Source organism: Dryobates pubescens, chromosome 27, assembly GCF_014839835.1.
Source record: "Dryobates pubescens isolate bDryPub1 chromosome 27, bDryPub1.pri, whole genome shotgun sequence".
In the NCBI taxonomy this organism is placed as follows: Eukaryota; Metazoa; Chordata; class Aves; order Piciformes; family Picidae; genus Dryobates; species Dryobates pubescens.
In genome coordinates, this window is record NC_071638.1 from 9608758 (window position 1) to 9636323 (window position 27566).

Consider the following 27566-nt stretch of genomic DNA (forward strand, 5'->3'; position numbering starts at 1 on the left):
GAGAAAGGCTTTGGTGCCATGGTTTAGCTGATTGGATAGTGTTGGATGATAGGTTGGACTTGATGATCTTGAAAGTCTTTTCCAACCTGCTCTGTTCTACCCTACCCTGCTCTGTTCTACCCTACCCTGCTCTGTTCTACCCTACCCTGCTCTGTTCTACCCTGCTCTGTTCTACCCTACCCTGCTCTGTTCTACCCTACCCTGCTCTGTTCTACCCTACCCTGCTCTATTCCACCCCTTGGTAGCTTTAACAGGGTTTTGATTGAACAGTTCAAACCATGAACACATCAAGACCATCAGGTTAGGTAGTTCTGATTTTATTGTTAATTTTTTGGGGCAGTGCTACAGTTTTTCAATTAGTTTGGAAAAAACCTCCAAACACCTCTTTCCCCCCCCCAATAGTAGTGTCATTCTTTGCTGGACAGTTGTTTCTGGTCTGTTCTTCAGCCTAAATTCTTCAAGGGTGATTTTGCAGTGTTTGACTTTACTGATGTGTTACTCTAACTGCAGTAGTTGCTTGTTAAATTGACAGATTTTGGTCTTCCAAAATCTCACTGTTAAGTTTCTTCTAGAAGAAAAAAAGCTTTTTAAAATAATCTTTTATATATATATATGTTTATGGGTTTGTGTGTATATATTTGCACACACATGTATACAGATGCTTTTATCTATGTGTATCATCCCTGGCTTGTTTTGCTGTTCGACCTCACAGGAGTTGCAGTATCACAGAAAGCAGAGCAGAAAGCAAGTAGCTATCCCTCCTTCTCAATTTGTATCTGAAGGTGTCAGAACTCAGGGGGTTTTTACCTGCAGGGATGAAATAATAGCAAAGGCTTAATGATTATGAATTAGAATGGAACAGAAAGGCTATGAACCCCAGTGTGAGCTTGTATCTTACTAAATCATGATGCAGTTGTCTCAGCACCAATGTTTTAATCATCTGCTTTTCATGGCATCCTTAACTTGCAAGTAGAGTTGCTGTTATGTAAAGACCTGGTTATTTAGTCATTGTCATGACCACTAGGAAAGTGCCTAATTGTGTGTATGTCATGCCTAGCAAAGTTAATGGCTCTAGAAGAGGAAGTTAATTGCTTGTCTTACTGTGGAGTCAGCGCTGATGTGTTGTGACAGTTTCATCTCTGCCTATAGAATCACAGAATCAATAAGGTTGGAAAAGACCTCAGAGATCAACAAGTCCAACCTAATACCTAACACCTCCTGACTACTAAACCATGGCTCCAAGTGCCACATCTAATCCCTTTTTGAACTCCTCCAGGGATGGTGCAGGGATGGTGACTCCACCACCTCCCTGGGCAGCACGTTCCAATGGCCAATTACTCTATCTGGGAAGAACTTTCTCCTCACCTCCAGCCTAAACTTCCCCTGGTGCAGCTTGAGACTGTGTCCTCTTGTTCTGGTGCTGGTTGCCTGGGAGAAGAGGCCAACCCCCACCTGTCTACAACCTCTTCTTGGGTGCATGTAGCTGAATGCAGTTACCCTTCCAGCTTTAGCATCGCTCCCTGTATAGAATAAAGCAGTGCTGCAGTTTTGGTCACACAAGCCAACTGGAGGCTCTGGGGAACCTCAGTGTTACCAGTCATGGAAGATCAGCCTGTTTGTTTTGAAAAGGAACAAACCTGAGCCCAAAAAACAGTTACCTCTGTGTAGGTAAAGCATGCCACAGGAAAGGAAAGCAGATGTTTTCTGCAGCATTCTTGCCTTGCAACCTTGCCACTCATGTTTATCCCTACATTGATTAGTTTCATTGTGGTGTTGCATCGTTAACACTGTGAGTGTGGCTTCCTACATATTGACATCAGCAGTGATGTTCACTGTGCTTTCCAGTAGATGGTAGTGATGACATTTTGGTGCTTGCTTCTGTTAGAAATCTGAGAAGCATCACCATATTAAGTCACCTTTTTTGCTGCTTTAGCAGACCTTCAGCCTTTATGGGAAAACTTCCAGGAGCATTCCAGTTGTGTAACTATTCAGCCTTCTACAGATCATCACTTTGTAGTTATGCACACTTTTTGCAGGTATCAAATGATATTTTAAGGAGATGTTTAACAACAGGACAAGAAATGGGAGCCTCTGGAAATGATGGAGTCATAGAAGTGACTAATGCAGCACAGTTCAGCTCTATGAGAAGTTACAGCATTAATAAAATGAAAGATCTTCAGTGTTGGTTCATCCTGATCTGACTAGAAATGAGATGCCAGTGGTCCAGACTAACCTTCACAGGCTCACAGGATGTTAGGGTTGGAAGGGACCTCCAGAGATCCTTTGAGTCCAACCCCCCTGCCAGAGCAGGACCATAGAATCCAGCACAGGTTGCACACTAACACATCCAGATGGGGCTTGAAAGTCTCCAGAGAAGGAGAATCCACAACTTCTCTGGGCAGCCTGCTCCAGTGCTCTGTGACTCTCCCAGTGAAGAAATTCCTCCTCATGTTGAGGTGAGAACCTCCTGTGCTGTTTTTCAAGTTCTGCTGTAAGAAGTGTTAGACATGAAAGAAGAGTTTTTGCAGTGATATTACCCAGTGCCTGTCTTTCATTTATTCTCATCTCCATATTTGACACTTACACATTGTGACCAGGTGTCTTTTTTTATGTGTATTCTTGTGTGGGCCACCATTATTTTCCTGAGCATACATCAGGACCCTGTTGGTGTAATGGGCTATGCAGTACTTCTAAACTAATGCACTCAGGGTCCTGTGAGGGAAGCCGTAGCACTCTGAAAGTAGGGAAAGCATTTTTCTACCCTCATTTTCACAGCAGGATCACTTGCTTTCTGTTTTAAGCCTAAAACCTACTTTACTTTCATACTTTGAGGAAATAAATTCCCTCCATGCTCAGGTGAGGTATAAAGATCTTTTGGCCCAGTTACAAGCACTGCAAGCATAGCAAAACAAAGTGTTTTGTGGAAATGATTTCGGAGCAGTGTTGAAGAACTTCTTTGTGTGTGCTGTGTGTTTTGACTGATTTGTGTGTTATACACAAAACTTCTCTTTGGACCTGTATTGTTGTTTCTCCATATGGCTGATGTCTTTGTTATGGGGCAGTATCTTGATTTAGAGTAGTAGTATTATGGCAATTTCTGATACTATCCCCTGCATTTCTCCTCTGCAGTGTTTCAACCTGTGATAGTGGTGGATGTTGTCTCTTGCCAGTAGCACAGTTTTCACCTGCACTGGTGAAAACTAGCAAACTTACAACCATAGAATTAATTGTCAGGGCTGGAAGGGACCTCAAGCATCACCCAGTTCCAAGCCCCCTGCCATGGGCAGGGACAGCTCACACTACAGGAGGTTGGATGTGGTACTTGGTGCCATGGTCTAGTCATGAGGTCTGTGGAGACAGGTGGGACTCGATGATCCTCGAGGTCTCTTCCAACCTTAGTTATACTGTGATACTGTGATACAGCAGGTTGCTCACAGCCACATCCAGCCTGGCCTGAAAAACCTGCAGGCATGAGGCTTCCACCACCTCCCTGGGCAACCTGTGCCAGTCCCTCACCACCCTCATGGGGAGCAACTTCTTCCTAACATCCAATCTGAATCTACCCATTTCTAGTTTTGCTCCTTCCCCCCCAGTCCTATCACTCCCTGACACCCTCAAAAGTCCCTCCCCAGCTTTCTTGTAGCCCCCTTCAGATACTGGAAGGCTACAAGAAGGTCTCTTGGGACCCTCCTCCAGACTGAACAGCCCCAACTCCCTCAGTCTGTCTCAATAGGAGAGCAGAGCAGCCCTCTACTCATCCTCATGGCCCTGCCGTAGCCACATCTGAGCACCTCCAGATCCTTCCTGTGTTAGGGACTCCAGAACTGGACACAGTGCTCCAGGTGGGGTCACACCAGAGCAGAAGAGTGGGGAAGAATCACCTCCCTCGACCTGCTGGCCACACTTCTCTTGACTTGAGAGATGTGGCTTTGGTCCCAGCTAGTCCTGGCCCATTTTAAACGTTGCCTCTCCTTAGGTCTTGGGTAGGGTTACGTGTAATGGGCTAGAAACCAGTTTGTAGCTGTTTATCATCAGATGTCCCCTGAAAATTATTTTTAACTGCCTAAGTAGTTATTTTGAATGATAGGAAACATTCTTGGGAGGTGAGTGAGCAGGGATAGGTGATGTGAGGTGAAGCAGGAGTTCATGCTACAGCAAAGGTCACCGCTTTTACAAGGAAGAGCAAAATTTCCTCACCCTTAATTATAGGTGAAGCTAAGGAGACTCTCTGGGGTGCCTTGCTCCAGTCGCTTTTGCTTATGTGGATGAAATGTGAACTATTACATTTGTATATAAACATTCACTACACCAAGCAAAAGTGGGTCGATCTCCCGTGCAGTATCTATAAAACATGCCTTTATATGGCTGAGGAGGCCTGAAACAGTGATTCAGCATTTACACTTGGGCTGAATCTCATGAAATGCTCCCTGACCGGCACGCTGCGTTCAGACCTGCTCGGAGCTGTTGAATAACACTTGTTGATCAGAAGAATCGGGGCGGGGGGAGAAGAAGAAAGAAAATAAAGCATTGAGCAATAAATTATTAACGATTTAAGAAGCTGTCGTGCTGCCAGGGAGGCGAAGTGTGCAACTGGTGGTGAGAGGGAAGGCTCCGGCTGCAGCCGAGCTAGGAGGCAGCGCATTGCCATCTATGGGCCGGACGAAGGAAGTGTTGGAGGCGGGCGCGGAGCCTTTTCCCTTCCCCTGGTCTCTTAACAGAGTCTGCAAAACAAAAGCGAGGAGAAAGGGCCCTACAAGGTGTAATAAAAGGCTGTTTACATTCCGTTTTCTCTGGTTAATCATGGGAATTGCATCTGACAGCTCAGAGCAGCTTTGGGTTGTTTTTTTTATGACAGAAAGTTTGATTCCCATTTTTGTGCCAGGATCTTTTATTCAGATTGGCAAAACTCTCGTGCTGCCTTCTGGTGAAGTATGATGGAAATGGCTGCAAGGCATTAGTCCTCTGCAGCTGTTATCACAGAACGTTAGGGGCTGGAAGGGACCTCCAGAGACCACTGCGTCCACCCCCGCTACCAATGCATGGGGGATGTATCTTAGATCTTGCTTGGGCTTCAGAAACCCAGTTGGAAGCATAGAATCAATAAGGTTGGAAAAGACCTGAGAGATCTTCAAGTCCAACCTATCACCCTTCTGACAACTAAATCAGCCTATCACCTTCTGACAACTAAACCATGGTTCCAAGTGCCACATCCAACCCTTTTCTGAACACCTCCAGGGATGGTGACTCCACCACCTCCCTGGGCAGCACATTGCAATGGCAAATTACTCTTTCTATGAAGAACTTTCACCTCACCTCCAGCCTAAACCTCCCCTGGTACAGCTTGAGACTGTGTCCTCTTGTTCTTGTGCTGGATTGGTTATGATATCCATAGAGGTCTATGTTCAGTTCCTCTACCTGGACACAGGACTCAAGGTGTGGCCTAACCAGTGCTGGGCACAGGGACCGAATGACTGCCCTGCTCCTGCTGGCCATCTATTTCTGATCCAGGCCAGGATGCCATTGGCCTTCTTGGCCAGCTGGGCACACTGCTGGCTCATGTTCAGGTGCTGTTGACCAGTACCCCCAGGTCCCTTTCTGCCTGGCTGCTCTCCAGCCACTCTGTCCCCAGCCTGTAGCACTGCCTGGTGTTGTTGTGGCCACTGTGTAGAACCTGGCACTTAGATGTGTTAAATCTCATGCCCTTGGACTCTGCCCATCTGTCCAGCCTGGCAAGGTCCCTCTGCAGAGCTCTCTTACCCTCTAATAGATCAACTCCTGCCCCCAGCTTGGTGTTGCCTGCAAATTTACTGATGATGGACTCAATGCCCTCATCCAGAGCATCAATAAAGATATTGAACAGGATGGGGCCCAGCACTGATCCTTGGGGCACACCACTAGTGCCTGGCTGCCAGCTGGATGTGGCACCATTCACCACCACTCTCTGGGCTCAGCCCTCCAGCCAGTTCCTAACCCAGCTCAGAGTGCTGCTGTCCAAGCCAGGGGCTGACAGCTTGGCCAGGAGTTTGCTGTGAGGGACAGTGTCAAAGGCCTTGCTGAGGTCCAGGTAGAACATCTCATAGATTCCTCAGATGGAGAAGGTTACTCATTACTGGTAAGGATTCACACTTAGACCTTGGGCATGCAAAGAGGGGATGGACATAAACATGACTAACAGATTTATAACCTATTCATTGTGTAGTAATGCTTTTCATGCAAAACTAGCAAATAAAGGATAGTACTCAAGAGAATTACTTCCCCAGAATCTGTTGATCTGTAGATCAGAATGATCTGTGTCATCCTGGCTGCAGGCAAACCTCATGAAGTTCAATAAGAACAAGTGCAGGGTCCTGCATCTGGGGAGGAATAACATCAGGCACCAGGACAGGTTAGAGGCTACCCTGCTGGAAAGCAGCTCCACAGGGAAAGACCTTGGAGTGCTGGTGGACAGCAAGTTCTGCATGGGACAGCAATGTGCCCTGGTGGCCAAGAAAGACAATGGGATCCTGGGGGGCAGCAAGAAAAGTGTGGCCAGCAGGGCTAGGGAGGTTCTGCTCCCCCTCTGCTCTGCCCTGCTCAGACCACAGCTGCAATCCTGTGTCCAGATTTGGGCTCCCCAGTTCAAGAGAGACAGAGACCTGCTGGAGAGAGTCCAAGGGAGAGCCAGGAGGATGCTTAGGGGACTTGAGCATCTCCCCTGTGAAGAGAGACTGAGAGCCCTGGGGCTGTTTAATGTGGAGAAGAGAAGGCTGAGAGGGGATCTGATCAATGTCTATCACTAGCTGAGGGGTGGGTGTTAGGGGGAGGGGGCCAAGCTCTTTTGGGTGGTGCACAGCAATAAGCCAAGGAACAACAAGTACAAACTTGAGTAGAGAAGGTTTCAGCTCAACTTGAGGAGAAACTTCTTTGCAGTGAGGGTGCCAGAGCCCTGGAGCAGGCTGCCCAGAGAGGCTGTGGAGTCTCCTGCTCTGGACACATTCCAAAGCCACCTGGATGCATTCCTGTGCGGACTGCCCTGGGAGATGCTGCTCTGGCAGGGGGGTTGGACTCACTCTCTGGAAGGGACTTCCAATCTCTACTGTACTGTGATGGCCTTTGATCCCATGGCCAGAAAAACCTGTGGTTTTGCAAAGTTTGATGCAGTGCAGTCTCCCACCTACTTAAAAACACCCACCTTTTGGTATAGCACCTCTGCATTTGCCTTTTGCCATTCACTTGCTGCAAACCAGCCACGTTCAACAGACAGCTACAAAAAGCTGACTGGGAAAATGCAATGACCATTTGCATAGCATCCTGGTAGGTGCTCATTCCAAATGTAAATGAATTAGAAGGGATGAGTAGCTGGACCCATCTCAGGCTTGGTTTTTGAGTTCAATCTTTCAAGTGTTGATCCTGCAGGCAGCCAGTAGCAGAACAAGAGGACAGTCTCAAGCTGCACCAGGGGAAGTTTAGGCTGGAGTTGAGGAGAAAGTTCTTCACTGAGAGAGTCGTTTGCCATTGGAATGTGCTGCCCAGGGAGGTGGTGGAGTCACCGTCCCTGGAGGTGTTCAAGAGGGGATTGGATGTGGCACTTGGTGCCATGGTTTAGTCATGAGGTCTGTGGTGACAGGTTGGACTCGATGATCCTTCAGGTCTCTTCCAACCTTGGCGATTCTGTGAAGATTTCCAGAAGTTTGAATATAAGGTGTGTGTGTCTTTCACAGTGGTGGAAGACAACCCCAAAATTCTTTACAAAGTAAAAAAAAAATGGCAGCTCTGTTTTTCTTACCGTCAATAATGAGAAGCTAGAGTGTTCCTCTTCCCATAGCTATCTCCTTGTTAAAATTGTAGTGGTTATCTATTTTCTGCAGATATATCAAACCAAGCTTACATTTTGGTGCTTAGAAGGTTAAAATATAGAATCATAGAATTGTTAGGTTTGGAAAGGACCTCAAGGATCATTCAGTTCCAACCCCCCTGCCATGGCCAGGGACACCTCACACTACAGCAGGTTGCTCACAGCCACATCCAGCCTGGCCTTCAAAACCTTCAGGCATGAGGCTTCTGCCACCTCCCTGGGCAACCTGTGCCAGTCTCTCATCACCCTCATGGGGAACAACTTCTTCCTAACATCCAGTCTCAATCTACCCGTTTCTGTTTTGTTTCTTTTTCACTTGCCCCCACTTCTATCACTCCCTGACACCCTCAAAAGTCCCTCCCCAGCTTTCTTGTAGCCTCCTTCAAATACTGGAATGCCTCAAGAAGGTCTCCTGGGAGCCTTCTCTTCTCCAAACTGAACAGCCCCAACTCTCTTAGTCTGTCTCAACAGTAGAGCAGCTCCAGCCCCTCTGCTCATCCTCATGACCCTTCTCTGGACACCTTCCAGCACCTCCAGATCCTTCTTGTATTAGGGGCTCTAGAACTGGATGCAGTGCTCCAGGTGGGGTCTCACCAGAGCAGAGCAGAGGGGGAGAATCACCTCCCTGGACCTGCTGGCTATATACTTTTTTCCCTCTTCTAATCAAGTCACTTAAATGATTATTACTGTGCTGGTAGACACTCCTAACATTTTAGTAGCTGGAGATTTGTTTTGTTTTTCCTTTGGGGAAAAAAACCCTGCATTATGTATGCAAAACATCATGCAAGAATGGGGGCTTCCTGAAGCCCTTGGGATTCATCTTCCAAGAGGTATTCATATCTAACCCTGAATGTTGTTCACATTTTTACTCTTACTGTGTTGTAAACAAAGTGTATTATTTGTTGCACAACTGAGTTAAGCAGTTAAACTGAAATGTTTTGTCTTCTCTTCCCGTCTCCCCTTTGCTCCCTGAATTTAGGGGTTGATATAGAGGCAGCTCGGAAAGAAGAGGAACGAATAATGCTGAGAGATGCAAGGCAGTGGCTCAACAGTGGTCATATAAATGATGTCAGGCATGCAAAATCTGGTGGTACAGCACTTCATGTAGCTGCTGCTAAGGGCTATACAGAAGTCTTAAAGTAAGTATGGCTTAAATGGAAGCTTGGCATATTTGCTTCTCTTGCTGTTGTAATGCTGCTTGGAATTGATAGGCTTGGCCACTTGTAACTGCTAGACAACAACCAGCACTGGAAAACAGCACTCTCTGGAATTGTCTTCTTTCATGTTTTCAAGTACTCAGAAACCATGATGCTGTTAGCTTGCTATGTGAAGTCATTAAAACCTGGATACTTACTTAAAAGAAGAAAGTTAACAAAAACCCATGCTTTGTTTTTGAAGCTCACTGTGTAAACAAGCTGAATGCATCCTTGGAAATGCCTGTTAGCATTCTCTTGGTGAATATCTTCAAGACTCCCTGTTTGTTTGCATACACAAAGCAGAGTTTGCACTTCACACTGAATGTGGTTTGGTTTTTCTTTTTAGACCTGAGGAATAGAGAAGTGAACTTTGCTTTTCTGATATTGGTGGTGAAAATCATAGAATTGTTAGGGTTGGAAGGGACCTCAAGGATCATCCAGTTCCAACCCCCCTGACCCCAGCACCTCCAGATCCTTCTTCTAATGTGGTCTCCAGAACTTGGTGTTGAAAATCATAGAATTGTTAGGGTTGGAAGGGACCTCAAGGATCATCCAGTTCCAACCCCCCTTCCCCCAGCACCCCCAGATCCTTCCTCTAATGTGGTCTCCAGAACTGGACACAGTACTCCAGGTGGGGTCTCCCCAGAGCAGAGCAGAGGGGGAGAATCCCCTCTCTCGACCTGCTGGCTGTGCTTCTCTTGATGCAGCCCAGGATGTGATTTGCTTTCTGGGCTGCAACTGCTCACTGGTGGGTCATGGTAAGCTTCTCATCCACCAGCACCCCCAAGTCCACAAATCATTAGTCTTGAAATATTTCCTGGAAAGCATCAGGCTTTTGGTGTCCTGTAATTCACAGGCAGCTTTTCATTAACACAGTACAAGTTTATGCTGCCACAGAGGTTTAATTTGTTTTCATCAAAGCTCTGTTCTTACTGAAGGAAAGCATACTTAATAACACATCTATAATCACAGCAAAGCAATGCATTTGACTGCTTTAGCTGTACTAGGAATAATTGTATGTATTTTAATGTGAATGCAACTGAGCCCACACCCTGACTGTCTAGGTATTGGCACCTTTAATGTCTGCAGAGCCTTGCAATGTTTTGTCAACAGAAGCTGAATGACAGAGCTTTCTTTAATCATTGTAACCATTATATACAGTGCCTTGAATGGGAGTTCTGCTTCAAAAAAAACCCCATCATGCTTCAACATGGTGAAGAGACATTATCCAGCTGAAGCAGAAAAAAAACCCCTTGGTTTAGAGTAGCATGGTGTAGGGGGTTGAGACTCCCCCTCACAACAAACTTGGAGCATTGCCCCCCACCCCCCAAATAAATCACCAGACTAGCTCAGTTGGTTTGAAAGCTGAATGAAGCTGTATTTACAAAGCAGGCAAAACCTGGACATATAAAATGCAATGAATGTGCACAAAGCATATATTTACAACTTAGAAACAGCACAAGCATCCTCTTGAATTGTTTCCAGACCTCTTTGGGCAGTCCAGGGGGGCTGCTAATAACCTCCTTCCTTCTCCCTCCCCCAGTACCTTCAGAAACACAACACAAAGTGAGCTCAGCCAACAAAAGGTCAGGAAAGAGAGATAAGGGAGCAAGAAGTGAAAAGAGGGAGAATAGTTTATGCAACTAACTTTTGTCCCAGTTAGCAAGTGGATGGAATGATGTAGACATACCTGTGGTATTATTCTGCATCCAATGGTAATTTATTTACCTTTTTACTCTTTTCTACTCAAAGCCTCTGGAAAATTCCTGGGCATCAGCCTAAAACTATACCACATGCCTCTGTAAGGAGTTTGATGTATAACTAGTGTCTTTTTGTACTCTAGTCTGTGTCTTTACCTAGGGGGGAGAAAATACATGTGCAGGCAATTTTCCTGATGGCTTCCAATTACCAAAACTCTGTGTAGGATGCAAGACACTGCAGCTGAGCATGTGTGAAAGCTGACTCATTGGAGGATTATGCTATGAATATATTGGCTGAAGAAACTAAGAGTTTTTGGGGTTTTAGTAATCATGAACAAGGGTGAATAAAGCTGATAGCCCTTTACACACAAACCCCAAACAAACAAACAAAAACACCCCACAAAAAACCTGTTTGTCAAGTTAAGACTCAGTTGTTACTTTGACAAGTCACATCAGAACCATGCTGAATGAGGGCTAAAAAGCAGGTCCTCTGAGGAGCCCTACTCCCTCCCAGATAGCAACTGAAGCATGTAAATAACAGGTTAAGTCATTGCTCGTTAATGACAGCAGAAAATGCAAGCTTCAAGCAACTAATATTAGAATAGGAGGAGATTTTAATAACTTCCTGGATAAGGGCACTGTGTCTAACAAATCTGGACATTTTACAGCTCTCCTTTCCTTATAAAGGGCTTTTGTCTATTGCTGTACATCACAGGCTCACAGGATGTTAGGGGTTGGAAGAGACCTCCAGAGATCATCGAGTCCAACCCCACTGTTAGAGCAGGACCGGAGAATCCAGCACAGGTCACACAGGAATGCATCCAGATGGGGCTTGGAAGTCTCCAGAGAAGGAGACTCCACAACCTCTCTGGGCAGCCTGCTCCAGCGCTCTGAGGCCCTCCCAGTGAAGAAGTTCCTCCTCAGGCTGAGGTGGAACCTCCTGTGCTGGAGTTTCTATCCATTGTCCCTTGTCCTATCCCAGGGTGCAAGTGAACAGAGTCTGTCCCCTCTGTCTTCACCCCCAGCCCTCAGCTATTGATAGACATTTTTTAAATGCCCTCTCAGTCTTCTCCAGACTGAACAGCCCCAGGTCCCTCAGCCTCTCCTCACCAGGCAGTGCTGCAGTTGCTTCAGCATCCTGGTAGCCCTCCTTTGGACTCTCTCCAACAGATCCCTGTCCCTCCTGAACTGGGGAGCCCAGAGCTGGATGCAATATTCCAGGTGAGGTCTCACCAGGACATAGTAGAGGGGGAGGAGAACCTCCCTGGCTCTGCTGGACACACTCCTCTGCACCCCAGGATCCCATTGGCCCTCTTGACCACAAGGGCACATTGCTGTCCCATGCAGAACTGGTTGTCCACTAGGAAACCACGAGGAAATAGCTAGCTGTGTAGAAGCGACACTGGACTGGATGATCTTCAAGATCTCTTCCAATCAGACTTATTTTGTGAACAGAGTTTGAGGGAAGAGAGAGCAAGGAAAGAAGCAAATGGAAAAGGCTGCTTTTCTTGAATACACCTTTAAAAAATGAATATACCTATATATGTACACCCCTCCCTACTGAGGAATGAAAAGTCAGATCTTCCTGTGAGGAAATAATGTATCAGTTTTCAATATTGCTGTACAGAATATTGCTGTAGAATAATTTTGTGGGGTTTTTTTTTGCAGCAGTTTGTTTCTCCTGTCAAAGAGTATTGAGTTCTAACCCCTTTGATTTCTTCAGGCTTTTAATTCAGGCTCGCTACGATGTAAATATTAAAGACTATGATGGCTGGACACCACTTCATGCTGCTGCTCACTGGGGTAAAGAAGAAGCATGTCGCATTTTAGTGGAAAACCTCTGTGATATGGAGGCTGTCAACAAAGTGGTAGGATTTTTATGTAATCCTTGTCAAGATACAAAGTTCTGGTCTCTAAAGTGACTTTAGAAGCCAGGGTAAGAAAAGTGACGATAAACCGCTGTTTACTGTACATGGACTATTTCCTGCATGTTCTGTCAAAGCAGCATGTTTGTGTTCCAAACTAAAGTCTCTGCCTAAATTGGTTTGAAGAGCCACTTGATGCTTAGCTCTAACTCTCCATGGAGTCTTTGCCATGGAAATTCAAAACTGAATGGGTTTGCAGACATTTCAGAGGTGCAAAATGAATAACTTGCATCCAGGCTCTCATTTGATCACTGAAGTGATCATTGATGACAATGAGGATGCCTTTAGGCAGCGTTTTAGCTCTTGCAATCAGCTTGTGTTGGCATACTAAAGAGAGATCAATCGCTGGACGCTGGGTTTGGTGTGCTGGAAGAAACTTGTAGCCATCTCTGGACTCCTTAGACATACCTCGAACGCTTCATGAGCTATATTGCTTTGATTTATAAGCAAAGGCACGTGTAGCTTGTTGGCTTTGCAAGCTCTTGCTCCCAACTGATAGGAATTATGGCCATGATGCACATAGGCAGCACAGGAAGGCAAAATGTTTCATTGAGCTGTGTGAGTACCAAAGCTCTCTATTGCCTCCCCGCAGTGTGTTTTACCGGCAGATTCTCAGCTGATTTCTGTCGACGCCTGTGACTTACCTGCCCGGCTTCAGAGACAGATTCTGCACTGAGTGTTTTCATACACCTAAAAATCAATTTGGAGATTGGAGTTTATGAATTGGCAAGGATTTACTCTATCTAAAGGCAAAACTCTGTCTGCTTAACATTTTTAGTCTTTGACTTTTTCTTTCATGGAGACCAAGGTGGCTTATAACAAAATCAGTGAGATCTGGAATCACATTTCAAATAGTTTTGACCCTGTTTCTGTATACTGCTTATAGAACCATTAAATGCCAGCTGTATACCTGGTATTTTGCATCAGGCAGTCAAAAGCTGATGTAATTAGTTAAACCCAGTTTATCAGCTTATCTGTTACACTACCTGCTGGGGTTGTGAAGATGTGAAGGGTAGTGACAGGAGGGCACTCCCGTGACACTAACTTAACCTCAGCAAGAGTAAGAATGAAGGAGGTACAGAGAGAGAGGGAGACTTACAAGCTGTTTTATTTGATGTCTGTGCAAGCTAGGGCAGTCAAAGTCTTACCTGTTGTAATTGCAGGTGGGCATTTTACTGTTGGAGATGGGAAGATTGAAAACTCTGGTTTCAGTTGTAGGTGCTTAGCTGGGAACTCAGCCATTTTTGTTTAGGAAGTTGACTTCAGGTATTAACTTCTATGAATTTGGCTTAGCTATAACTTTCCAACTAAACCAGATCTTTTTTTTGCAAAATGTTGTTTTTTTTATGGTCAAGGTAGCTCTAACTCCTATTTTTTTGAAGAACCCACTTCATAGCTGCCTAAAAATAGAAGGCCAGCTGAAAAACCGTAGCCATAATGCAATTATAAACATGAGATAATTTTGTTGTTCAGTTTCCAGGTTAGGGCTGGGTTATACTCATTGGAATATTTCCTGTGTCAGAGGACCTCAAGCTGGTTTGGGTAATGCTTGTTGAAAGCTGCCTGTGCTTCTGCTTTATGGTCAGAAGTTTTATGGCTGTGAAAATCAGTCATTTGAAGCTCCCTCCTTTCTAACCAGTTAAGGTAGCCTTCACAGGGTAATTTGGAATGTTTCCCCGTGGTTAACATTTCAAGCAACTGAAATAAGCAGAGGCAAACATGAATACCTTTAATCATCTTTATAATAGGCTGCTGTGACCATTTTTAAATGACAGCTCTGCCCTTCCTGCTGGTCATTGTGCAGAAGAACTTACTTGACTGATCTTGTCCTGATCCTCCCAACACTTCAGTATGTTCACACAGCGTGTTGATGCAGCTGCTTTTGTAGCAGGGGATCTAGGGCTCTGACTAGATTCCAGCCTCCTTGTATTTGAAGGCAAACTCCCAAACACAAAATGTTGTATTGCAAGGAATGAAGGACTCCTGGGTGAAACTGTGTGAACTTCATCCCTTCTCATGTCCAGGTAGAGATGGAGAAAGGGAATTTTTGGAATAGCTACCAATTCAGGCTTTAAAAACGGAGTCTCACATCCTGTGGGCATCTGGTCTAGTTGAGAGTTGCAGTGACTATGTAGGTATGGCAAGCTGAAGAAGTGCCAGCTGACAGCATCACTTGGTGTTAGTGAATCACAGGATCACAGGATGTTAGGGGTTGGAAGGGACCTCTGGAGATCTTTGAGCCCACCCCCCCTGCCAGAGCAGGACCGTAGAATCCAGCACATCCAGATGGCTCTTGAAAGTCTGCAGAGAAGGAGACTCCACAACCTCTTTGGGGAGCCTGTTCCAGTGCTCTGTGACCCTTACAGTAAAGAAGTTTTTCCTCATGTTGAGGTGGAACCTCCTGTGCTGCAGTTTACATCCATGATCTGTTAATTCAAGTACATATGCCATGGAAATCATACACTGAAGGGGGGATAAGAACAAATGGTTGTAGCAGATCTCTTCTAAACAACATATAAAATGTCAAATGCAGTTTTACTGTAAGAATGTGAAAGCCTGAGTGCTTCAATTTGATATCTCTTGCTTAAGCAATTTCAACTTTAAAAAGCCAAGTTGCATCTCATATTGTGAGATGGGTAGGATAATGAAATGCTCAGGATCTGAGCATTGGTTGGAGTAGCTGTTTGGAACCAACAGCCTCACCATAGCCTTTCAATCTACATTTCTTTTCCTTGGTGGCTTCTTTTCCTTCCAAAGGACAGCAACATTGTACATGCTTTTATCTCCTGAAACTCTTCCTGAGCAATCAGGTGTAGATGTTCCTGTTTCAAAAAGATGCAAGATTGCAAAAGTGTTTTCAGCTGCTGGCAGACTAACAGTTTGTAGTAGAGCTTGGCCTACACTTCCCAGTTTCTCTCCCTGAGTGGGGGGGGGGGGTCCTTCCCTGCATCCTCACGTGTTACGGCATCAAAATCCGCTGCGTTTCAGTTCTGCTGTACGACTCTGGTGTTCTGCTTTTTCCCCCTCTCCAGGGGCAGACAGCGTTTGATGTGGCAGATGAAGACATTCTAGGATACTTAGAAGAATTACAAAAGAAGCAGAATCTGGTAGGCCTTTTGCATATAAAGAAATCTCTATCTTGTACTTGAATAGGCCTACAGCTGGGGTGGGTTTAGGAATTATCACCCCCCAACATAAATGTGGAGAATTACCCCCGAGATAAATCACCAGACTGGCTCAGAAGGTTTGGAAGCAAATGAAGCTACATTTACAAGCATTCTAAGGCTAGAAACATGAAATGCATTGAATGTGTGCAAAATACATATATTTACAATTTAGAAACAACACAAGAACCCCTCTGGACAAACCCAGGGGGGCTACCAGTAGCTTCCTCCTCCCCACCCCCGATCCTTTTATCCCCCCCTGTACAAAGAAAAGAGAGAAAGCAGTTAGTATAGCCGTGCTAGTACTTTGCCACAGCAAGGAATGCAGCCAAGGTCAGCAAAGCCAAGCAGAAACACCAGCAAGTAGCAGCTGAAGTGAAGAAGCTAAAAAGAGAAAGAACTGTATATGCAACTAACTTTTATGGCTATTAACAAGCCAATGGAATTCTTTAGACCTGATCATTATTGTCCTTTTGAATCCAATGTGCAGTTATTTACCCCTAACTATTTTCTGCTCAGTGCCTCTGGAAATTTCCTAGGTGTCAGCCTATTCACTGTGACAACAGCTCAGAGCAGCATATGAGTTAGAAACAAAGTTTGATTTTTGGCTTCAATTGAGGTGATGCCACAGTCATCTCAAAAGATGACCTCTGCCCTTACTTGGTCAATTCAGCTGACCAAAAAGCCTAAGGAGAAATAATGTGGTGTTTCACTTGCCTTGTCCAGTGGGCATTTTGTGATCTGAAGCATCAACAGTGAGCAGCTTACTGGGACTAACAGTTTCTAAGATTTTAGGCTTTTGAACTTTGAGCACTCTGAAAGCTTGCACCACCTTTTAGGGTTTGTAGTAGTTACAGGCTGCCCTCCAGCTGTGATTTTGTCCCTCTGATAGAATTCTGGCAGTTTAACTGCATGATTCTGTTCTGTTTTGAAGCTTCATAGTGAAAAACGAGAGAAGAAATCTCCCCTCATTGAATCCACAGCCAACATGGATAATAATCAGACACAGAAGACATTCAAAAAGTAAGTAAACTGGGAAAAACTAGAAGCTTTTTAATGAAAGGAAGGTAACTGGACAAGCTGTCATCAAGTTGTACTTGACAGGAGTCAATACTTTTTTGAGGACCTAGTAAGTGTTTTTCTTTTCAAACTCAGTAAGGAGACCTTGATTATGGAGCAAGAAAAGATCACATCTAGTACAGAGTCCCTGGAGCAAGAAAAAGCAGATGAGGAGGAAGAGGGAAAGAAGGATGAATCCAGTTGTTCTAGTGAAGAGGAAGAGGATGATGACTCAGAATCTGAAGCAGAGACAGGTGAGTTATTCAGAGCATTGCCCTTAAGATTTTACTTCATAAATGTACTTATTTGCTCTCTAACATCTGATAGCAAATAGCTAAAACTTTGCTTTTTCCTCTGCATTTCACTAAGCTTCACAGCTTCACATCGTTTGAAAGCAAGTTTTTGTATGGCTGAAGCCAAAGCATTACAGGGAGATCTTTACTGGTGGTTATTTAGGTTAAACCAATTGACCTACTTATTGGTTTGGCTTCTTAACAATTGATAATTTAATGCAGTAGGTAGAAGAATATAAACCTTAAGCAGCATGTCAGAAAACATTCCAAAAAGCCAGAAGTTCAATTCAGAAATGAAGGCTTCATACCAGTGTTTGCTTGTGGAGTTGGTATAGGGATCTGAACAATAGAAGTGCAAATGTTCTCATTTGTTCTTGCCATCCTGAACTAAATATCAATTAGTATGTCAGTCTTGGCTCAGGTATTCATATAGCACTGGTACATAGAATCATAGAATCAGTAAGGTTGGAAAAGACCTCAGGGAGATCATCAAGTCCAACCTATCACCCAACACCTCCTGACAACTAAACCATGGCTCCAAGTGCCACATGCAGTCCTTTTTTGAACACCTCCAGGGATGATGACTCCACCACCTCCCTGGGCAGCACATTCCAATGGCCAATTACTTTTTCTGGGAAGAACTTTCTCCTCAACTCCAGCCTGAACCTCCCCTGGTGCAGCTTGAGACTGTGTCCTCTTGTTCTGGTGCTGGGTGCCTGGGAGAAGAGACCAACCCCCACCTGGCTACAACCTCCCTTCAGGTAGCCGTAGAGAGCAGGAAGGTCTCCCTAGAGCCTTCTCTTCTCCAGGCTAAGCAACCCCAGCTCCCTCAGCCTCAGTCTTCAAAATAAGTCACTTTCTGATGAGTTCTCAGTCTTCACACTCAAATTTCTTCACTTGAAAAGGATAATATTAGGGAGGGATTGCAGAGCTGACCAAAATAATCTATTTGATGAAGGCAGAAATGAAAACAAGTTGCAAGAACGAGCTGCCTGTTATGGTTTCATTTTTGTTTAAAAACAAAAACTCCCTCTGCATTTCAGTGTTAGGCTGGAAGGAAGTCCATCAGGCCTTGTCATTAGCCTTTCCCCTTACTTATTTATTTATTGCATCCCTTATTTACTCAGGCTGAACTTTGATGAACTCAAAGCACATAACATATATAACATGTAGTAATTTCTCAGTCAGTGAGCTCAGGCAGTGAGTATTATCTCCAGAGCCTTCACAGTATCACCAAGATTGGAAGAGACCTCAAAGATCATCAAGTCCATCCTGGCACCACACACCTCATGACTAGACCATGGCACCAAGTGCCACATCCAATCTCCTCTTGAGCACCTCCAGGGATGGTGACTCCACCACCTCCCTGGGCAGCACGTTCCAATGGCGAACGACTCTCTCAGTGAAGAACTTTCTCCTCACCTCCAGCCTAAACTTCCCCTGGTGCAGCTTGAGACTGTGTCCTCTTGTTCTGGTGCTGGTTGCCTGAGAGAAGAGACCAACTCCCTCCTGGCTACAATCCCCCTTCAGGTAGCTGTAGGCAGCAGTGAGATCTCTCCTGAGCCCCTCCTCTTCTCCAGGCTAAACAACCCCAGCTCCCTCAGCCTCTCCTCACAGGGCTGTGCTCAAGGCCTCTCCCCAGCCTCGCTGCCCTTCTCTGGACACCTTCAAGTGTCTCAATGTCCTTCTTAAACTGAGTGGCACAGAACTGGACACAGGACTCAAGGTGTGGCCTAACCAATGCAGAGTACAGGGGCACAATGACTTCCCTGCTCCTGCTGTCCACACTATTCCTGATGCAGGCCAGGATGCCATTGACCTTCTTGGCCAGCTGGGCACACTGCTGGCTCATGTTTAGGCAGCTGTCAATCAGCACCCCCAGGTCCCTTTCTGTTTGGCAGCTCTCCAGCCACTCTGACCCCAGCCTGTAGTTCTGCATGGGTTTGCTGTGGCCAAAGTGCAGCACCCAGTACTTGGATTTGTGGAATGCCATCCTGTTGGACATGGCTCTGGTAACTGTCCTCTCTTCATCACCAACAGCCTGTGCCAGGAAAATTTGACTGTGAGACAAGAATTAATTTATATAAACTTTAGGGGGGTTTAATATCAACAAGACTTTATCATACTTTATTTGGCAAGCTAGACTTTAAGCTCTTCTGCTTAGACCTGCATCTCTAAATTCCAGGCTTCTACTTTCTGTTTTCCTCCCCCCCACCTTATTTAGCTTAATGTAGTTTTCTGCTGAAATAAACCTTGAGATTATAAGGGATATTTTCCCAGTGTCCAGTATTTTGAAGTACTGGAAACTCTGATTTCCATTCTGCTGAGGTTATTTGAAATTCTTTCATTTAGGAAATTGTTAGGAAATGATAATTGTTATTTAGGAAATTGTTTTCCTAAAACTTACCTTCTGCTTTATTGAGGATGTTAGGATGCAGTTTAAAAATGAGTTAGTATGAAGCTAGCATCTCCTAAAGGGACTGAGAAACAAACTGAACAGTTTAAAATGTTCAGCACTTCAGGTGTTTGAACTTACTTTATTTGAAGTAATTTAATGCTGCTTGAAACAGAATCTGTCTGGTTGGATGAGACCTCAAAGACCATCCAGTCCAGCCTTGGACGCAGCACTGAAGGGTCAACACCGAACCATGTCCCTAAGCACCAGGTCCACACAGTGCTTGAACACCCCCAGGGATGGTGACTTTGCTGCCCTGGGCAGACCATTCCAATGTTTAATAACCCTTTGAGTGAAAAAGTGTTTCCTAATATGCAGCCTAAACCTCCCCTGGCACAGCTGGTGACCATTTCCTTTCATCCTGTCACTGTCATCAAGGAGAAGAGGCTGCCCTCTCCTTGTTCCAACCTCCCTTCAGGTAGTTGTAGAGAGCAGTGAGGTCTCCCCTCAGCCTTCTCTTCCCCAGACTGAACAACCCCAGCTCCCTCAGACTCTCCTTGTAGGCTAGGTGCTCCAGGCCCTTCTCCAGCCTCATTGCCCTTCTCTGGGCACACTCCAGCACCTCAATGTCCTTCCTGTATTGAGGGGCCCAGAACTGAACACAATACTCAACATGTGGCCTCACCAGTGCTGAGTACGCTGCATGCATACCACTATCTTCTTGGGGCCCTTGAACTAATTTCAGAATACACTCCTTAGAACCTCTTCTTCTTATTTTAAAGCTGTATTACTCATTTGCAAGTTTCCAGCAGTGTCATCTCAAATGATACTGTCAGTAATGCATTGCCCTGTTGAACACCTAAAAGTTTCCCATCACTTATTTTCACTTGTGCTTGCAAAGAGCTTTCCATTTAGTGCAGAGTCATGTAAGCTGATCACTTCAGTATTTGTAGTTGTTTGCTGCTTAAGAAATTATTCAAAACATCTGTCCAGCTCTGTCTGTAACTAAAACAAGTGTCTAACAGCAATGCCATTCATTGTGAGATTTCCAATCACATATTGGTGTTTTGAATTTGAACATTAGATGTGAGAACACTGTATGAAAACTTTGCCTGCTCTCTAAATTAACTGCTTCTATGTTGTAAGGGTAGGTGGAGATGGAAAGGTGTGTTTATAGTGAGGCCAAAGCCAATGGGAAACATCTCCCTTATGCCCATCTATCCCTTAGGATAGGGAGCTGAGGGCTCTGTAGCTTGGAGAGGAGCAGCCTGAAGGGTGACCTCATTGCTGTTGATAAAGATGTGCAGGGTGAGTGCCCAGAGGCTGGAGCCAGGCTCTGCTGGGTGATGCCCAATGCCAGCACAAGGGGCAGTGGTGGAAGCTGAGGCATAGGAAGTTCCATGGAAACAGGAGGGAGAATTTTTTTTCCCTGTGAGGGTGAGAGAACACTGGAAGAGGCTGCCCAGGTAGGGTTGTGGAGTCTCTCTCTCTGGAGATATTCAAGCCCTGCCTGGGTGTGTTCCTGTGTGACCTGCTCTAGGTGCTCCTGCTCTGGCAGAGGGGCTGGACTGGATGATCTCTCGAGGTCCCTTCCAACCCCTAACATTCTGTGATTCTGTGAACCCCATGTTGCTCCATACTGCACAGATGTTGCACCCTACTCCAAATAATGCAATTTGAGTAAGTGAAACAGAAGTGAGGTATAAGATACTCAAGCAAATACAGTGAGCTCCAAAGGTCATCCAGTCCAACCTCCCTGCAGACAGCAGGGTCATCCCCACATAGATCAGGCTGCCCAGGATCTTGTCCAGCTCACCTTGAATATCTCCAAGGATGGGACCTCAACCACCTCCCTGGGCAACCTGTTCCAGTGTTCCACCACCCTCATAGGAAAGAACTTGTTCCTCACATCCAACCTAAATCTGCTCTTCTCCAGCTTGAAGCCGTTGCTCCTTGTCCTGTCCCTGCAGGCCTTTGCAAACAGTCTCTCTCTATCCTTCCTGTAGTCTACTTCAGGTACTGGCAAGCTGCTATTAGGTCTCCCTGGAGCCTCCTCTTCTCCAGGCTGAACACCCCCAGCTCCCTCAGCTTGTCCTTATAGCAGAGCTGCTTCAACCCCCTGATCATTCTCATGGCCCTCCTCTGGCCTCTCTCTGTCAGCTCCATGTCCTTCCTGTGCTGAGGGCTCCAGACCTGCACACAGTACTCCAGGTGAGGTCTCAGCAGAGCAGAGCAAAGTGGCAGAATCACCTCTCTGGCTCTGCTGGCAGTGCTGCTTTGGATGCAGCCCAGGCTGTGATTTGCCTTCTGTGCTGCAAGCTCACACTGCCTGCTCCTGGCCAGCTTCTCATCCACCAGCACCCCCAAGTCCTTTTCCTCAGGGCTGCTTTCTAACACCTCATCCCCTAGACTGTATTGATAGTGAGGGTTGTTCTGGATTCTCTGGTTCTGTGTCTGCTGCTCAGTGTTCAACACTTGTTGAATAACAGGCAAACAGCTGTTACATGTATGACCATTGTGGGCAAAGGCTGGACCTAACTGTGCAGTACAGACTGGGAGCGAGGCAGGAAAACACTGAGGAAAGTTGACTCTCAGGTGGGGTTTTGGTGTTTGGTGAAGTGAAGAAATTGTGACTAAAAATGTGCAAGTTAAAATGTTGTACATACTTTTGCAGATAAGACCAAATCCTTGGCAGCTGTAACTAACAACTCCAACACCACAAGTACACAATCGGCATCGGTAGCGGTGACAGCGCCTTCAGTAGCTGTTGGCCAAGGGGCACCTTCATCCCCTGTTAAGAAGGTAAAGGCCTTTCTTGTGATCTCACCTTTCTGTTCTTCTATAAAAAGCAGCTTGGATTATCCAGTTAACTGCTGAGAATATGCAGAGGTTCCTCAAATACTCTCTGTTTGTTTCTGTGGCATCTGTGTTCATTTTCATTAAATCTTGAGTGATTTAAGTTCTAAACAGAGCTCCAAAATGAAAACCTGCAAAATAGCCTGGACATAAGAGCCTTTTCTAAAGAAAACCAATCTGTTGCACAGTGAGTGGGAGCTCTTGTCTTTCTGAAGCTAAATTTTATGGTTTGAAAGCGTTTTCCATGCCAGACTCTTCCAGAAGTTTTAGAGTCGTTCCGTGCCTGTACTTGTGATGCACTTAAGGTAAGGGAGAGAGGCATGGCTTACTGTACTTTCAGGAGTCCTTAGAAGCATTCAGCTAGTGCTCAGACATAGAAATTGGAAATGATACCTGATATTAGAAGTAGGAAATGCTGTAGGTGTGTCTCCCCCCAGATTTCAATGAATTTAGGGTGCCCTGGAAGAGCTGGAGAATCTGGGACCTGTGATGTATTCAAATGCACAGCTCAAAATGACACCTTCCAAATGCATTTTGCATGCAGGAAGCTTTTTACAGCTTGATGTGGAAAGTTAATTGGAATGAATTGTAGTTTAGCTTGAGAAAGGAAAGATAAGTGTGCTTGAGTGGAAAAAAATTACAGTCAGTAATGCATAGTCAGAAGGTGGCATACAAATCAAACTTCTAGAATATATCACAGTATCACTAAGGTTGGAAGAGACTGGCTGGTAAGGCTCATTCATCAGCCATTGCAGCTTTGCTGAATACACCATCATCATCAAAGCACAGCCCTCTGCTGATGCTTCTGGAAAGCATCAGTTCAGAGGAATTGGTAGCCATGATATACTGAAGCTCTAGTGGAGAGAGGAAGACTTGCTGCTGGGCTAGCAGCAGATGCTGCACCTAGCTCCAGAAGCTTGTTGGGAGTTACACTTGCATATTCTCATTTGAACCTAGTGATGATTCATCATACAAAGTATACTACAAACTTACAGATGCAGGGAATATATTGCCCAGCTGCATCATATTATGTAATATGTGCAATGGGGTTGGGCCAACCTCCCTGATCCTAGGAGGTGCTTTACAAACATACTTGTGATTGATGTCCACAAGACTTATCTCCAAACCCATCCAAAAACCATCAGAGCAAAAGGGGAGCTGTTGGGCATGCCAGGAAGGATTAGCTTTCCTGTGCTGAGCTTTGTGGCTGGGCAGGCATTTAGATTGCAGGGTGACATTAATCTAAACAGCTGCTGTTGGCCCAGTGAGGGATTATTGTTCATCATGGGAGCTGCAGTTGCATTGTTCAGGAGCTGTGCAGAACTCGAGGGCCACAAGTTCTCCGCACAAACCACAGCAAACGCGTGAGGGAGGGAAGAAGTTGTGAGTAATCACTGGTTAGCTAACTGCAGTGAATTCCAGTCTGGTGTGAATTCTAATGCAAGGCAAAGAGCCTGTTTTTATTTCTTGAAACCACTTCAGTAACACAAACATTTGTGACAGTTGAGCAGCTGCACTGATGCGCTCTGCGCTCGTTCGTTTCATTACTGTACATAATTAATCTTGCACGCTTGAGATTCAAAGACATCTAACACTGCAGACACTTCATTTTCCTGAACTTTGCTTTGTCTGAACTTTTGTCTTGAAGTTAAAAGTTTCCTAGCTTCAGAATCAGTTTACTGCATGTTATGCAAAAGCCTTCTGGGCGAGAGGACCTTCGTCAGAGGCACTTCGTCAATAGGATGTTACCAAATTGTTACTAGCTGGGGTGTCACTTGAAATTCCTGAGCAGAGTGATCAATAGATGTGGCTTTTTTGATGTGGGATTAAATGATGATGATGATGCATGGAGGTAAAACTTCTTAAATAATTTTTATTTAATGGATTCTCTTCTGGTCTGAAAGGTGAAAGGTGCCAGGTTAGAAGTAGACTTCAGTTGTCGTTCTGCTGTTGTGTGTGGGAAAATGCAGAGTTTTCTGTAGCTACAAAACAGATGCACAGGTAGATCAAAACTACCTTGCAGCATGTACATGTCATCTAGAGCAGCAGTCACAGTTCATATCAGTGAACATAAAGGCTTTAAATGCCTTTTACCAGTGGGGGTAAAACAACACTGCCTGTGTGACCTTGCCTTTGCAGGTTTGCACCATCTGTGCTACTGCAGCTGCCCTTCTGCTTTTAAACCAGAGATGGCCAAACCAAGTGGTGCACATTCAGTGTACTGAACTGGAATTTGGGTACTCTTCTGTCTGTGTGGCGTTCAGTAATGCTGCTTTCTGACAGAGTAAAACAGTAAGGGAGTAAAGGTGCAAGTCTGATAGCTAAGCTAGCATGGGACGTGATTAAGGAACAGGAATGAAATATGATAAGAATATGAGATGTATGTTAATATGAATCTTTCATGTGAAGATTTAGGCTGGGGACCTTTGTTAGGCCTTGCTGTCCTTTTCAATGCAGACTGTAATCCTCTCTCTGAATTATCTAAGTGTGTTGTGTTGCCTTTAATAAGAATCCTTTACTGAAGTTATAAGTCTCTTACTGCTCTCTGATATGTTGTAACATAATGAAAAACTGCATATAACATAAATGTAGGAACAAACTGTTTGGTTTAAAAAAAATCCAACTCACTGTTTCTGTTTCCCATCCTTTCAATCTTCATCTTGTCTTAACTGGCTTTAGTGTGATTTCATTTCTCCTGTCCTGCCTGTCGTGGATTCAGTAGATCCTGCATCATGGAGGCAGGGCTTGCGCAAAACTGGCATTGTTCTGGTGCCCAGTAAGGGTGAAAAGTTGATGGTGAGGCTCTGGTGTGCACACTTTTGTGTACAGGTTGCAAAATAACCTATTTAATCAAGATACTGATAACTGGATTTGCATGTTTCTGGACTTGCATCTGGCGATCGCAGTGTGTATGACAAAGTGTGGCTTTTTCTAAGCTAACTTTTAGAGGAGCAGCAGGCCTTGACCAGTCTTACATTTCTTATCTCATTAACTAATTGAAGGGAAGAGTCTGTAGGTTGTCTCTCACCACAACTCCCCTCCAAGTTCAACACTCCTATGATGATTAAAACTGGTTGTGTTCTCAAGTCTCCACGAGGAGCGTGAATTGCCACAGCTGATGCAAGTGAATAACCTAAATCCGTTCACGTGTGTGTTATAGTTTCCAACATCTACAACCAAGGTTTCTCCCAAAGAAGAAGAGAGGAAAGATGAATCTCCTGCTACATGGAGGTCAGGTCTTCGAAAAACTGGTAGTTATGGGGCTCTTGCAGAAATTACTGCTTCCAAAGAAGCTCAGAAAGAAAAGGACTCTGCAGGTGTTATCCGTTCTGCTTCAAGTCCCAGACTTTCTTCTTCATTGGACAACAAAGAGAAGGTAATAGTTTTTAGTGTGAAACAATAGCTTGAGGAACTGATCTACCTTACTTAGTATAGATGGTTATGATGTACTGTAGAAGAATAGAATAGAATAGAATAGAATAGAATAGAATAGAATAGACCAGACCAGACCAGACCAGACCAGGTTGGAAGAGACCTTCAAGTTCATAGTGTCCAACCTATTATCCAACACCACGTAATCAACTAAACCATGCAACCAAGCACCCTATCAAGCCTTCTCCTAAACACCTCCAATGATGGTGACTCCACCACCTCCCTGGGCAGCACATTCCAATGGCCAATCTCTCTTGCTGGGAAGAATTTCTTCCTAACCTCCAGCCTAAACCTCCCCTGGTGCAGCTTGAGACTGTGTCCTCTTGTTCTGGTGCTGCTTGCCTGAGAGAGGAGACCAACCCCCACCTGGCTGCAACCTCCCTTCAGGTAGCTGTAGAGAGCAGGAAGGTCTCCCCTGAGCCTCCTCTTCTCCAGGCTAAGCAACCCCAGCTCCCTCAGCCTCTCCTCACAGGGCTGTGCTCCAGACCCCTCCCCAGCCTCGTTGCCCTTCTCTGGACATGTTCAAGTGTCTCAATGTCCTTCTTAGGCTGAGGGGCCCAGAACTGGACACAGGACTCAAGGTGTGGCCTAACCAGTGCTGAGCACAGGGCAGAATGACCTCCCTGCTCCTGCTGTCCACACTGTTCCTGATGCAGGCCAGGATGCCTTTGGCCCACTTGGCTGCCTGGTCACACTGCTGGCTCATGTTCAGCCTGCTGTCAACCAGTACCCCCAGGTCCCTTTCTGCCTGGCTGCTCTCCAGCCACTCTGTCCCCAGCCTGTAGCACTGCCTGGGGTTGTTGTGGGCGATGTATAGAACCCAGCACATAGATGTGTTCAATCTCATGCCCTTGTACTCTGCCCATCTGTCCAGCCTGGCAAGGTCCTTCTGCAGAGCTCTCCTACCCTCTAACAGAGGGTCTTGTTTACAACAAGTTATTTCTTTAATTAAACTTGAATGCACTGAACCAATCCAAGAGCACATTTGGAACAGGTAACTGAATGGCTCCATTTCAAGTATAAAGGTTTAAATGTGATGAGGATTATGAATACATTAGACTATATGATAAGAAGCTATGGAAAACACAAGTGCAGTTGCTTTCAGTAATCTGTGTTGGAATTGTACTGCAGCAAAACAGAAGGGAAGTTATTTGCATTACCATGTTCACATGATCAGGTAGCAACAAATACAGGTGAAGTTGTCCCAGTGAGGGTTTCCCAGCCAGTGGCAGTTTATTCAACAGCAATGACACTGCTAATACCGAGTACATGTCTTTCAGGAGAAAGATGGGAAAGGAACCCGACTAGCCTACGTTGCACCTACGATACCAAGACGACTGGCCAGTACCTCTGACATTGATGAGAAAGAAAACAGGTGACTCTGAACTTAACAACTTCTGTTAAAGATGAAATTGCAGGATCTTGGGGTGGCTAGCAACCTGACAGGTTTCAAACCAAGGATAATTCCTGGCATCATCGTCATGCTCTGTAGGTTATTCTACCCCATAATCCATAGGCTAACCCAATTCCTGACGATTTTTGGCCTTGTAAATGATGGTGGCCCCTTAGAAAATCCCAATCACTCTGTGACAAGAGCAGAACTATGCAATGAATGTAGAAAAATAAATTCAAAGCCAAAATATGAAGCAGTAAACTTTAAACTACTAAAAGCATTTTTCTGCTTTGTCTTGAGCCATGGAGTGCTGCTGTCT

The 27566-nt window shown here is 45.2% G+C and overlaps 1 protein-coding gene across 1 annotated transcript in view; it reads left to right on the forward strand.

The window, feature by feature from the left end:
• The window catches only part of PPP1R12A (protein phosphatase 1 regulatory subunit 12A), a 152420-nt gene that overhangs the window by 86028 nt on the left and 38826 nt on the right, over positions 1-27566 (forward strand). The window contains exons 4-11 of the mRNA XM_054173838.1: positions 8814-8973; positions 12454-12598; positions 15688-15762; positions 16754-16842; positions 16975-17132; positions 22241-22368; positions 25583-25798; positions 27135-27229. Of these exons, the coding sequence (XP_054029813.1) occupies positions 8814-8973; positions 12454-12598; positions 15688-15762; positions 16754-16842; positions 16975-17132; positions 22241-22368; positions 25583-25798; positions 27135-27229 (1066 nt within the window). The remainder of the gene's footprint in view (positions 1-8813; positions 8974-12453; positions 12599-15687; positions 15763-16753; positions 16843-16974; positions 17133-22240; positions 22369-25582; positions 25799-27134; positions 27230-27566) is intronic.